General features: G+C 41.6%; 1 protein-coding gene across 7 annotated transcripts in view; it reads left to right on the top strand.

Annotated features, from left to right (window-relative positions):
• zfand6 (zinc finger, AN1-type domain 6) overlaps window positions 1-13,099 on the top strand; it is a 61,768-nt gene that overhangs the window by 37,478 nt on the left and 11,191 nt on the right. For 4 of the 7 annotated variants that reach the window (XM_067971637.1, XM_067971636.1, XM_067971632.1 and 1 more), the window contains exon 4: window positions 3,074-3,169. The exons of the other annotated variants lie outside the window; for them this stretch is intronic. In XM_067971637.1, coding sequence (XP_067827738.1) covers window positions 3,074-3,169 — 96 coding nt within the window. The remainder of the gene's footprint in view (window positions 1-3,073; window positions 3,170-13,099) is intronic. 7 annotated transcript variants of the gene reach the window in all.

Genomic DNA, 13,099 nt, shown 5'->3' with positions numbered 1-13,099 from the left:
GAAAAATCTCCAGTGGCTGGAGTTGTGCCTGGAACAAAGGAAGATGGTTGGTTTTTGGAGGCCAATCATCTCAACCCCATGGCATCACTGCAGGAGTTCCTCAGGGCAGCGTCGTAGGCCCAAACACCTGCAGGTGCTTCATCAATGACCTTCCCTCCATCATAAGAGCAGAAATGGAGCTGATGATTGCAGTGTTCAGCTCCATTCACAATTCTTCAGATAATGAAGCAGCCTCTGCCCGCGTGCAGCAAGATCTGGACAACATCCAAGCTTGAGCTGATAAGAGGCAAGTAACATTTGCACCACAAGTGCCAGGCAATGACCATCTGCAACAAAAGAGTCTAACCACCTCCCCATGACATTCGATGGCAATACCATCGCCGAATCCCCCACCATCAACGTTCTGGGGGTCACCATTGACCAGAAACTGAACTGGACCAGCCACGTAAATGCCGTGACTACTAGAGCAGGTCCGAGGCTGGGTGTTCTGTGGCTCACCTGACTCCCCAAAGCCTCCCCGCCACCGACTAGGCACAAGTAAGCAGCGCGATGGAATACTCCACTTGCCTGGATGTGTGCAGCTGGAACAACGCTCAAGATACTTGGCACCATCCAGGACAAAACCGCAGCCCATCCACCACCTCAAACATCCACTCCTCGATTGTGGCTGCAGTGTGTAGTATCTACAGGATGCACTGCAGGTACTCACCAAGGCTTCTTCGACAGCACCTCCAAAACCCGCGACCCCTACCCCCGAGAAGGACAAAGACATCAGGCGCGTGGGAGCACAATCACCTCCAAGTCTCGCACCACCCTGATTTGGACATATATTGCTGTTCCTTCATTGTCGCTGGGTCAAAATCCTGAAACTCCCTATCTGAGAGCACTATGGGAGCACCTTCACCACACGGACTGCTGCTGTTCAAGAAGGCGGATCACCACCATCTTCTCAAAGGAAACTAGGGATGGGCAATAAATACTGGCCTTGCCAGTGACTCCCATATCCCAAGAATGAATTTCTTTTTTAAAAACGTAGCTTAACTGCTGATCAGGTAAGTTGAGGTAAAAGTCAGTTGAACAATTGAAGTACCCAAGTATGACTTGGTACCATTGGATCTAAGACAGTGCCAATATGGGAATGACGGTTAAGAAAGCATAGTAATGCTGTACAGTACTCCTAAGGTTTGAATGCAAGAGAGAGGAATATTAAAAATGTTCAGTTCAGCATAAATGAAAATGTTGTAGACATATGGTATGGGAAAGAATTGGGCAAATAGAAACCAGTAATGTTTTTGTCCAGAGGATGCTTTGCACAGTTTTGAGTCCAGGTCCCTTATTCCTATGTGATCTTGAAATAGCAAATACGTAAAGGGGTTGGAACCTTTAAATCTGATGGTAAAGGAAATCTTGGGCAATACCTTTTACAAAGTAGCAATGTGCCATAAGTAATACCCAGTCATAAACGTCTGAAGTTAACCACATGACTGAAATTAGCAATGCTGCTATAGCAATTGCTTTCATTCCTAGCTTCTGTTCTTGAATTCATGGAGCCTCCTGCTTTGTTCCATCCTGCAGCTGAATAAGGATTTTAACAAGGAAGCCTGTTGGCTCTCAATTACAAAAGTATGCTGCTGGGTTGGAGCTTTACCTTTAAGTGATTGGGAGTACAGCTTCTCCTCCTACCCCACCCACCACTTGTTAATGCTCCCATGTCTGTCGGTTCCATCACAATTGCTCCATATTCACACATTTCCATTCCTCATCTTCTTTGGGTGCAGGACGGTCAAAAGTAAAAACCAATTAAAGCGGTACAATAACAGGTACATGTTTTTGCCCCTTTATAAAACCACTTTAAGCTAGTCAATTATTTTGTTTTCAGATGTTTTCCATTAGTTAATATCTTGGGTTTTTTGGTGTTTCCTTAGATCTGTAGTTCTCATCAAATTAAACAGAGAAAATAGGAGCAGGAGTAGGCCATTCGGCCCATCGAGCCTGCTCCGCCATTCAGTATGATCATGGCTGATCCTCTATCTCAATACCATATTCCCGCTCTCTTCCCATGTCCCTTGATGCCTTTTGTGTCTAGAAATCTATCTATCTCCTTCTTAAAAATATTCAGTGACTTGGCCTCCACAGCCTTCTGTGGTAGAGAATTCCACAGGTTCACCATCCTCTGAGTGAAGAACTTTCTCCTCATCTCAGTCCTAAATGTCCTACCCCGTATCCTGAGACTGTGACCCCTCGTTCTGGACCCCCCCCAAGCCAGGGGAAACATCCTCCCTGCATCCAGTCTGTCTAGCCCTGTCAGAATTTTATATGTTTCAATGAGATCCCCTCTCATTCTTCTAAACTCGAGTGAATACAGGCCGAGTCGACCCAATCTCTCCTCATACGACAGTCCTGCCATCCCAGGAATCAGTCTGATGAACCTTTGCTGCACTCCCTCTATGGCAAGTATATCCTTTCTTAGGTAAGGCCCTGAAGTTCGATCCATGGGGTACTAGGATACAAATGTTTTAACACGTTTGTTTGAAATTCTTTACTCTATTTTACTGGAGGTGTTTGATTTGTCACATCTACTAAAACAGCAGAGCAAAGCATTTTCTGCCAACATGTTCATAGGTTAGTACCTCCGGATGTTGCTTTGGGGCCACTGATATTGGTTGCTGTATCCTAGAGACGATGGAATGCAGCCAATGACACTGCAGGTCAATCTGACCTCATAGCAATCACTAAAATACAATCTTTAATATGGATTTTTACAAAGTTGGGAATTCTACAATCGATAGTTATTCTTGCCCACTCGCAGTCTCCAAAAAAAGTACATTGCAAATAATGAAAATTAAAGGGATCCTACTCTTATGAAAATCCCAGTTATAGAACACTTTTTTAGCTCATTATCAAATAACTATTTATAACTAAGAGCTACTGTAACTTGTAATACGGAGTAAGGTATTTGTATTTTTTGCTGTTGCATTTTTCTTGTCAATCTGATTTTAAAATATAGTTAATATAGTATGGTAATAAATGGAGAAGGAATGTATGAATTGTTGTATGTTTACTCAACCTTCAGTCCACAACCAATAATGGGAAGAGGGAAAAGGGGAAGAAAGCAAAAAGAGAAGAAGGGAAGATCTATTAAAAGAGAGGGAAGAAAGGGAAGGAAGAGGTAAGAAAAAGAAAAGGGAATAGAAAGGGAAAAAATTAAATGAGGATTAAGGAAAATGTTAGGAAGTTAGAAACTGTAACATAAGATTCGGGGTATAAATGAGTATTATGTGTAGAGTGAAACCAATTTATGGCATTAGAACACTTTGTGAATGGCTCAGCTTTTCTCCATTAAGGTGTATGTTGATCTTCGCAGTAAGAAGTTAACCTCAGTGATTATTAGTGAGCTTTTAACAGTAGAACTGTACTAGTGATAAGCCCATCTTAAAGCAATTTTTTATGAAGATAATTGTCAGTGTCACATTTTTGGATCTCCAATTAACTTCTATTTTTTCTAATGGGATTTATGCAGTCTTGGTTACTTCCCTTGCAATAACCCTTCATATGAAATGTATGACTTCATTAAATGAATTTTAGTAATCTTTAAACAGATGATTCTTGACCTTTTTACAATTTTAAAACAGTCTTCTGTATGTATTAAACAGCTAATGTGTGAAAGAACCTTCAATAGCATTCTTACCCTACGGTAAGAATATTTCCCCAAAGAAAACTCCTTACAGCAGATCTTCACTAGTTACAGGCCCATATAATTAAATGTATATCTGTTTAAAACAGGCGCAAGAATTCAAAATTTATGCAATGGAGATAAATATTTTTTTCTGTAACTTGCGACTATAATTTAGAGGACAAAGTACAAGAAAAGTAAAGCGCTTGGTACATTCAGTATATCAGGGCATTGACCTAGCTGTTAAACAACTGAAGAGAAATCTATTTGCAAGTTGAGAAATGTTTATCCTTTGGAATTGATGAGCCTACCCAGGTTGCTTGGTTAGGTTAATTATTGAATAATAAAAGGAGGGCTTTTTGTAACATCTCATTAGCGTGCACAATAGAAGAAATTGATGAAACAATTACTTTAATAAAGTTTATTCAGGAAATATTTTGGTATAGTTACGGGAAACAATGTCTCAATGAATTGGTCATGATGTGGAGATGCTGGTGATGGACTGGGGTGGACAAATGTAAGGAATCTTACAACACCAGGTTTTGGTCCAACAGTTTTATTTGAAAATCACAAGCTTTCGGAGCTCCAAAAGCTTGTGATTTTCAAATAAAACTGTTGGACTATAATCTGGTGTTGTAAGATTCCTTACATCAATGAATTGGAACTATGATCCACTTGGTTTCTGTTTGTGGGTGTCAGATTTGAATATAGTATTGTCTTTTATTTTGTGTCTGGAAGTGACATATGAAAATGGGGGAATCGTGGGAGGGGGAAAGTTATTATACGCAATTTATTTATCTATGAACAGTATAAATAATTGTCATTTTTACAAACATAAGCTGAACTTTTTAATATTAAACGGTCACCTAAAAAGAAACACTTAAAAATCTAGTTTTGTGTTACAAACTTTAAATACTAATGTTAAAAAACTTAAATATAGCAAGGATTGAAAATGACCATCAGATATTTTCGGGTTTAAATAGAATCATAGGTTACAGCATGGAAGGAGGCCATTCGGCCCATTGAGTCTGTGCCAGCTCTCTGCAAGAGCAATCCAGCTAGTCCCACTCCCCTGCCCTATCCCCATAGTGCTGCAAATTTTTTCCCTTCAAGTACTTATCCAGTTTCCTTTTGAAAGCCACGATTGAATCTGCCTCCACCACCCCCTCAGGCAGTGCATTCCAGATCATAACCACTCAATGTGTAAAAAAGTTTTTCCTCATGTCACCTTTGGTTCTTTTGCCAATCACCTTTAAATCTGTGTCCTCTGGTTCCCAGTTTTGCTCTCTCTACTCTGTCTAGACCCTTCAGATTTTGAATACCTCTATCAAATCTCCCCTCAAACATCTCTGCTCTAAGGAGAACGAACCCAGCTTCTCCTGTTTATCCACGTAACTGAAGTCCCCTATCCCTGGAATCATTCCAGTAAATCTCTTCTGCACCCTCTCTAAGACCTTCACATTCTTCCTAAAGTGCGGTGCCCAGAACTGGACACAATACTCCAGTTGTGGTCGAACCAGTGTTTTATAAAGGTTCATCGTAACCTCTTTGCTTTTATTCTATGGCTCTATTTATGAAGCCCAAGATCCCATATGCATTCTTAACCGCTTTCTCAACCTGACCTGCCACCTTCAACGATTTGTGCACATATACCCCCAGATCTCTGTTCCTGCACCCATTTTAGAATTGTACCATTTAGTTTATATTGCCTCTCCTCGTTCTTCCTACCAAAATGTATCACTTCACACTTCTCTGCATTAAATTTCATCTGCTGTGTGTCCGCCCATTCCACCAGCCTGTCTAGGTCCTCTTGAAGTCTATCGCTGTCCTCTTCACTGTTCGCTACCCTTCCAAGTTCTGTGTCATCTGCAAATTTTGAAATTGTGTCCTGTACACCCAAGTCATTAATATATATCAAGAAAAGCAGTGGTTCTAGTACCGACCCCCGGGGAACACCACTGTATACCTCGCTCCCAAAAAACAACCATTCACCACTACTCTCTGTTTACTGTTACTTAGCCAATTTTGTATCCATGCTGCCACTGCCCCTTTTATTCCATGGGCTTCAACTTTGATGACAAGCCTATTAGGCACTTTATCAAACACCTTTTGGAAGTCCATATACACCACATCAACTTCATTGCCCTCATCTACCCTTTCTGTTACCTCACCAAAAAATTCAATCGAGTTAGTTAAACACGATTTGCCTTTAACAAATCCATGCTGGCTTTCCTTAATTAATCCACACTTGTCCAAGTGACTATTAATTTTTTCCCAGATTATCATTTCTAAAAGTTTCCCCACTACCGAGGTTAAACTGACTGGATTGTGGTTGCTGGGTTTATCATTACACCCTTTTTTGAACAAGAGTGTAACCTTTGCAATTCTCCAGTCCTCTGGCACCACCCCCGTATCTAAGGAGGATTGGAAGATTATGACCAATAGCTCCGCAATTTCCATCCTTACTTCCCTCAGCAACCTAGGATGCATCCCATCTGAACCAGGTGACTTATCTACTTTAAGCACAGCTAGCCTTTCTAGTACCTCCTCTTATCAATTTTTAGCCCATCCAGTAGGCAATGTACCCTCCATTTTTTACCATGACTTTGGCAGCATCTTCTTCCTTGGTAAAGACAGATGCAAAGTACTCATTTAGTATCTCAGCCACACCCTCTGCCTCCAAGCTAGATCTCCTTTTTGGTCCCTAATCGCTCCCACCCCTCCTTATTACCCGTTTACTGTTTACATACATATAGAAGACTTTTGGATTTCCTTTTATGTTTGCCGTCAGTCTATTCTCGTACTCTCTCTTTGCTCCTCTTATTTCCTTTATCACTTCCCCTCTGAACTTTCTATATTCAACCTGGTTCTCACTTGTATTATCAACCTGACATCTGTCATACTCCCCTTTTTTCTGCTTCATCTTCCTCTCTTTTGTCATCCAGGGAGCTCTGGCTTTAATTGCCCTACCTTTCTCCCTCGTGGGAATGTACTATACTGTACCCAAACCATCTCCTCCTTAAAGGCCGCCCACTGTTCAATTACAGTTTTGCCTGCCAATCTTTGATTCCAATTTACCCTGGCCAGATCTGTTCTTATCCCACTGAAATTGGCCCTCCTCCAATTAAGTATTTTTATTTTAGAGTGGTCCTTGTCCTTATCCATAGCTAATCTAAATCTTATGATAATATGATCATTGTTCCCTAAATTGTTCCCCCACTGATACTTGGCCCACCTCATTCCCTAGAACCTGATCCAGCAATGCCTCCTTCCCTGTTGGGCTGGAAATGTACTGGTCAAGAAAGTTCTCCCGAACACACTTCAAAAATTCCTCCCCCTCTGCCCCTTACACTATTATCCCAGTCTATACTAGGATAGTTGAAATCCCCCATTATCACTACTTTATGGTTCTTGCACATCTCTGTAATTTTCTTGCAAATTTTCTCCTCTCTATCCTTCCCACTAGTGGTGGCCTATAGAATACACCCAGTAGCGTAATGGCACCTTTATTGTTTCTTAACTGTAACCAAATAGATTCTGTCCTTGACCCCTCTCGGACATCCTCTCTCTCCAGCACTGCAATGTTCTCCTTAATCAATACTGCCACCACACCCCTCCTTTCTTTCCTTCCCTTTCTTTCCTGAACACCTTGTATCCAGGAATATTTAGTACCCAATCCCACCCTTTTTTGATCCAGGTCTCTGTTATCACCACATCATCAAATTCCCACATGGCTAATTGCGCCTGCAGCTCTCCCACCTTGTTTACTACGCTTCGTGCGTTTACACACATGCACTGTAAACCTATCTTGGACCTACTCGTATTCTTAGTCTGATCCCATCTAATACCGTACTATTTCTTACTCTAGTGCTATCTGTCTCTCCCAATCCTTTGTGCACGTTGTTTCTCCTTTCCAGTGCTACATCCTGGTGCCCATCCCCCTGCCAAATTAGTTTTAAGCCCTCCCCACAACACTAGCGAAGCTCCCCGCAAGCATGTTGCTCTGTTGAGGTGCAACCCATCTGGCCTGTAGAGGTCCCACTTCCCCCAGAACTGGTCCCAATGCCTCAGGAATCTAAAGCCCTCCCTCCTGCACCATCTCTCCAGCCACGCATTCATCTGCTCTATCCTCCTATTTCCATGCTCGCTAGCGTGTGATCCAGTGATTACTACCTTTTTGAGGTCCTGTTTAGTAATCTCTTTCCTAACTCCCTAAATTCTTGCAGGACTCATCCCTCTTTCTACCTTTGTCGTTTATAATTATATGGACCATGACCTCTGGTTGTTCACCCTACCTCTTCAGAATGTTCTGCAGCCACTCTGACATCCTTGACCCTGGCAGCAGGGAGGCAATGTACCATCCTGGACTCTCGTCTGCAACCGCAGAAACTCCTGTCTGTTCCCCAAGTATTGAATCCTCTATCACTATTGCTCTCCTGACCCTTCTCCTCCTGTACAGCTGAGCCACCATGGTGCTGTGGACTTGGCCCTCACCAGTACCGCTTAGAGAGTGAGATGCACTCGGGACTCCTGCACTACCTGCCTGGTCCTCCTTGTGTGTCTGGCAGTCACCCATTCCCTCTCTGCCTGCACACTCTTAAGCCGCAGGGTGGCCACCTCCTGAAACGTGCTATCCATGAAACTCTCAGCCTCACGGATACACTGCAGTCATGCCAGCTGCTGCTCGAGCTCCGAAATCCGGCGCTCGAGCTCCTCCAGCTGGCGACACTTCCTTCGCATGTTTTCATATACACACACGACAAAGACATAGTATTATCTCACAAAAGCTTTGGGGTAGTTAGGGAACTAAACAAGCCAAGGAAGTGTAGATATACAGGATTAGAATAAAATTCAGAATTCTGTTGGACTTGGTTCCCATACAATAGGTTTCTATCACAACCTTTCCAACATTAAACATTGCTCATCACTTTTAAGGAAAATATAGGGAGGTTGAAATTATTTTCCATAAGAGATAGGAGCAGGAGTAGACCATTCGGTTCCTCGAGCCTGCTCCACCATTCAATGAGATCATGGCTGATCTGATTTTTACCTCAACTCCACTTTCCCGCCCTTTTCCCATATCCTTTGACTCCTTTGCTGATCAAAAATTTGTCAAACTCAACCTTGAATGTATTCAATGACTCAGCCTCCACAGCTTTTTGGGGTAAAGAATTCCAAAGATTCACGACCCTCTGGGAGAAGAAATTCCTCCTCATTTCCATCTTAAACGGGCGATCCCTTATTCTGAGACTATGCCCCCTAGTTTTAGATTCCCCATGAGGGGTAACATCCTCTCAGCATCTACCCTATCGAGTCCCCTCAGAACCTTGTATGTTTCAATACAATCTCCTCTCATTCTTCTAAACTCCAATGAGTATAGACCCAACCTGTTCAATGTTTTCTCATAAGACAACCCTTCCATACCTGGAATCAACCTAGTGAACTTTTTCTGAACTGCCTCCAATGCAAGTATGTCCTTCCTTAAATAAAAGCACCAGAATTGTACACAGTACTCCAGGTGTGGTCTCACTAGCACCCTGTACAGTTGTAGCATGACTTCCCTGCTTTTATACTCCATCCCCCTACAAATAAAGGCCAATATTCCGTTTGCCTTCCGGATCACCTGCTGCACCTGTATGTTGACTTTTTGTGTTTCATATACAAGGACACCCAGATCCTCCTGTACCACAGCATTTTGTAGTATTTCTCCATTCAAATAATATTTTGCCTTTTTATTTTTCCTCCCAAAGTGGATGATTTCACATTTTCCCACATTATATTCCATCTGCCAAATTTTTGCCCATTTGCTTAACCTGTCAATATCTCTTTGCAGACACTTTGTGTCCTCATCGCAACTTGCTTTTCCACCTATCTTTGTATCAGCAGCAAATTTGGCCACAAGACACTCTGTTCCTTCATCCAAGTCATTGATATATATTGTAAATAGTTGAGGCTGCGGCACCCCACTAGTTACAGATTGCCATTTTGAAAATGACCCTTTTATCCTGACCCTTGTTTTCTGTTAGTTAGCCAATCCTCTATCCATGCCAGTATATTACTCCCAACACCATGAGCTCTTGTGCAGTAATCTTTTATGTAGCACCTTATCGAATGCCTTTTGGAAATCCAAATATACTGCATCCATTGGTTCCCCTTTTTCCTTAGTCTGCCTTTTCAGCTTAAAAAAATTTTCTTGACTTTTCTAAGATTTGGAGAATATTTATTTAAGCATTGTAGTCTACCGTAACTATTGAATCTTTATTATTTCTGGCTTAGCTGATGGTACAGAATTTGCCATTTTTCAGAGAAACTACATTTGCCTATTTTATTGTTCTTTGGCCACAATTGTGGTTCTTCGATGACTAACGTTCTCCCAATATTTTAAATCTGGTAATAAATTAGGAGCTGCAGGAGGTGGTTGTAGTGCTTTATTAGCTATTACTATTAATGTTTCAAACATCAAGCAAGTTTTGGACAAATCTAAATGTTCCCTTTGACCCTTCGTTTAAGTAGAATTCTTAGTGAGTTGTGTTTTTTCTTTTAGTCAGTTTTGAGCAGAGATTAATTTACTAAGACAATTTTTAATTTTATTTAAAATATTGACTGCTCCACATGTCCAACAGGTGTCGCTTATAATTAGTAACCTGTTCTCCGAACAACAGCTCCTCAATCCTTATAGCATCATTCTTCAGTGGTGCTTCAACTGTTTTTTTTTTCTTTATGTAATAAGAATCTGAAGCTGTAGTAATTTTGCAATCTTCATCATTCTAAAGAATATCTCAAAAAATACAGAGCGGATTAATCGATTGGTGGGGGAGGGACAGGCAAGGCTAGCCAAAAACTAAAAATGTTGCTGCTACCAAGATATAAATAGGAGGCTTCAAGTGTAGAAGTGAGGGAAAATGGCACAAACTAGAAGGGGTTGGGATGGAGAGATAGTGAGACTTAAAGATGATAGAAGAGGAGCAAACAAAGTATAACAGTAAGAAAAAGAATAGCGATGAAGGAGCAATGGGTGCAAAGGGCTCAAGCGTGTGCAGACTAATGCAAGACATGTAAACTTGGGGAATGAGAAACAATTGCAATTGGAAAAACAGGAAAACATTGCTTTAACTGAAACTTGGCTTCCGCAAGGGTATGACTGGGAAATAAACATTCCGGGTAATAATATTTAGAAGAGATAGACAATGCAAAAAGGGATTGGTTGTATGGGGTTTCAGCATTAGAAAGCAAAGATATTGAAAGTAATGTACAGGTAGTCCCTGGGGTGAGTTAAAGAATTAAAAGTTTCAGTGATTGCTGCAATATTGGGAGGCCTTTTGCAGATTGTCAACTTATTCTAAAGAAATCAAAGCGAGGATTTGCAGACACTGGAGGTGTGTAGAAATAGGACCGCAATGGAGAACTTTAAATATCCTTAGATTGAAGAACATGTCTGGGAGAGGAGTAAATGGGGAGGGATTTATAAAATGCATTCAAGACTGTTTCCTGCATGAGTACATAACCAGGAAAATGCAAAACTTGATTTTGGTTCTGAAGGAACAGGTCAGCAAAAGGTAGGTATGGGGGGAAAATGTGTGATGCATAATCAGCACATAGTTTTAGTGTTAAAATAGAGGGAGAGAGTGTCAAAAACAAAGTTGAATGAAGAAGAGCGTACTACTGATGGATGGCTGAGGATTTAGCCTGGATAAACGGGAGGGAAGAGTAACCTAGTAAAACAGTGGGAAATATTTGAAGTGTGAAATTGATTCAGCCCAGTCTAGGAACACACTAATAAGGAAAGGTAGGGGCTGTGTCTAGGGTTGTGCTTCAGTGGATGAACAGGCAGATTAGGCTAAAAATAAAGGCTTAAAATATAAGACTAAGCTAGTGAGCAAAAGAAATTTGAAAGCATGAAATGCCTTAATCTAAAAATTGAATTGAACAAGACAGCGGCAAGAGCCTAGAAATTGTTTTTGATGTGGAATTAGTATAATCTGTGCTGGAGGGAAACAATTTGGGGCAGAACCCATTTTATACAAAGTTTCCACTCCATTCTTGCTCCATTAATGGGGGGGTTGTGCATTGCCTTCCCAGTCCCTGCATCATGAAGTCACTTTGAGGCAGGACTGGCGGGCTACTGAGCTTCCCGGAACTCCCCTAGTTGCATCTATTCTATGCCCAATGGTATTTGTCATAAAAGGGCTCCATAAAGCCGTATCCAAATGGCGATCGATCTGCCTTTAGCATATTGGCAGAGCAGCAAGGGAGCAACTTTGAAGAAAGGTTTAAAACTTGAGCAGCGTCAAAATCCTATTGGCTCCCCGGGTCACGTGTCCTTATTAGTGCTGTTAATGATGTTGATGCCTGCCCCTAATATTCAAATAATCCCGTCCCTGGGATTTGGAACAGGATCAGGGTGAAGGTGGGCAGAAGTCCTACCCTGCTGCATTTCTGCCAGCTGAGCAGAGGTTTTTATAAACACATCATTAAGGAGGGGTGGAACCACAAAATGATCATGGTGAGATTTTTGTAGATAAGGAAATAGTGGCTTAGGGAATATTTTACTTCAGTATTTACAGAGGGGAATGGAGGTAGTAGAAGGGCAACTAAAAAGAATTAATAAAGAAATGGTTCTTAAAGAGCTGAGGGCAGTAAAAATTAATGTGTCCAGTTCCAGATTATGAAGAATTACAAAGAATGTACAGCACAGAAACAGGCCATATGGCCCAAAGGTCCATGCCGGTGTTTATGCTCCATGTTAGCCTCCTCCCACCCTTCATCTAACCCTATCAACATATCCTTCTATTCCCTTCTAGTGTTTATCTAGCTTCTCTTAAATGCATCTATGCTAGTCACATCAACTACTCCTTGTGATAGCGAGTTCCACATTCTTACCACTCTGAGTGAAAAAGTTTCTCCTGAATTCCCTACTGGATTTGTTAGTGACTATCTTCTATTTATGGCCCCTAGTTCTGGTCTCCCCAGCAAGTGGAAACATCAGCTCCACTTCTACCCTTTCATAATCTTAAAGACCTCTGTCATGTCACATCTCAATCATCTCTTTTCAAGAGAAAAGAGCCCCAGCTGCTCAATCTTTCCTGATAGGTATAACCCCTCATTTCTGGTATCATCCTAGTAAGTCTTTTTCCACCTTCTCCCAGATGATATGCATAGTTTAGTGAGGGATTAAGAATGATCTTTTCAGAATTCATTAGATGAACTGGAGTTTGACAGATGTTACACCTCTGTTCACAACATTGTAAGCCAAACAACTATTGACCAGTTGGCCTTGTATCAGTAGTGCATGATTAGAATCATAGGTTACAGCACAGAAGGAGGCCATTTGGCCCATCTAGTCTGCGCTGGCTCTATGCAAGAGCAATCCAGCTGGTCCCACTCCCCCGCCCTATCCCTTTAGCCCTGCAAAATGTTTTCCTTTCA

The sequence above is a fragment of the Heptranchias perlo genome, chromosome 34 (assembly GCF_035084215.1).
Source record: "Heptranchias perlo isolate sHepPer1 chromosome 34, sHepPer1.hap1, whole genome shotgun sequence".
Lineage (NCBI taxonomy): Eukaryota > Metazoa > Chordata > Chondrichthyes > Hexanchiformes > Hexanchidae > Heptranchias > Heptranchias perlo.
Note: the sequence above shows the minus strand (reverse complement) of the source record. Positions and strands in the feature narration are given on the sequence as shown.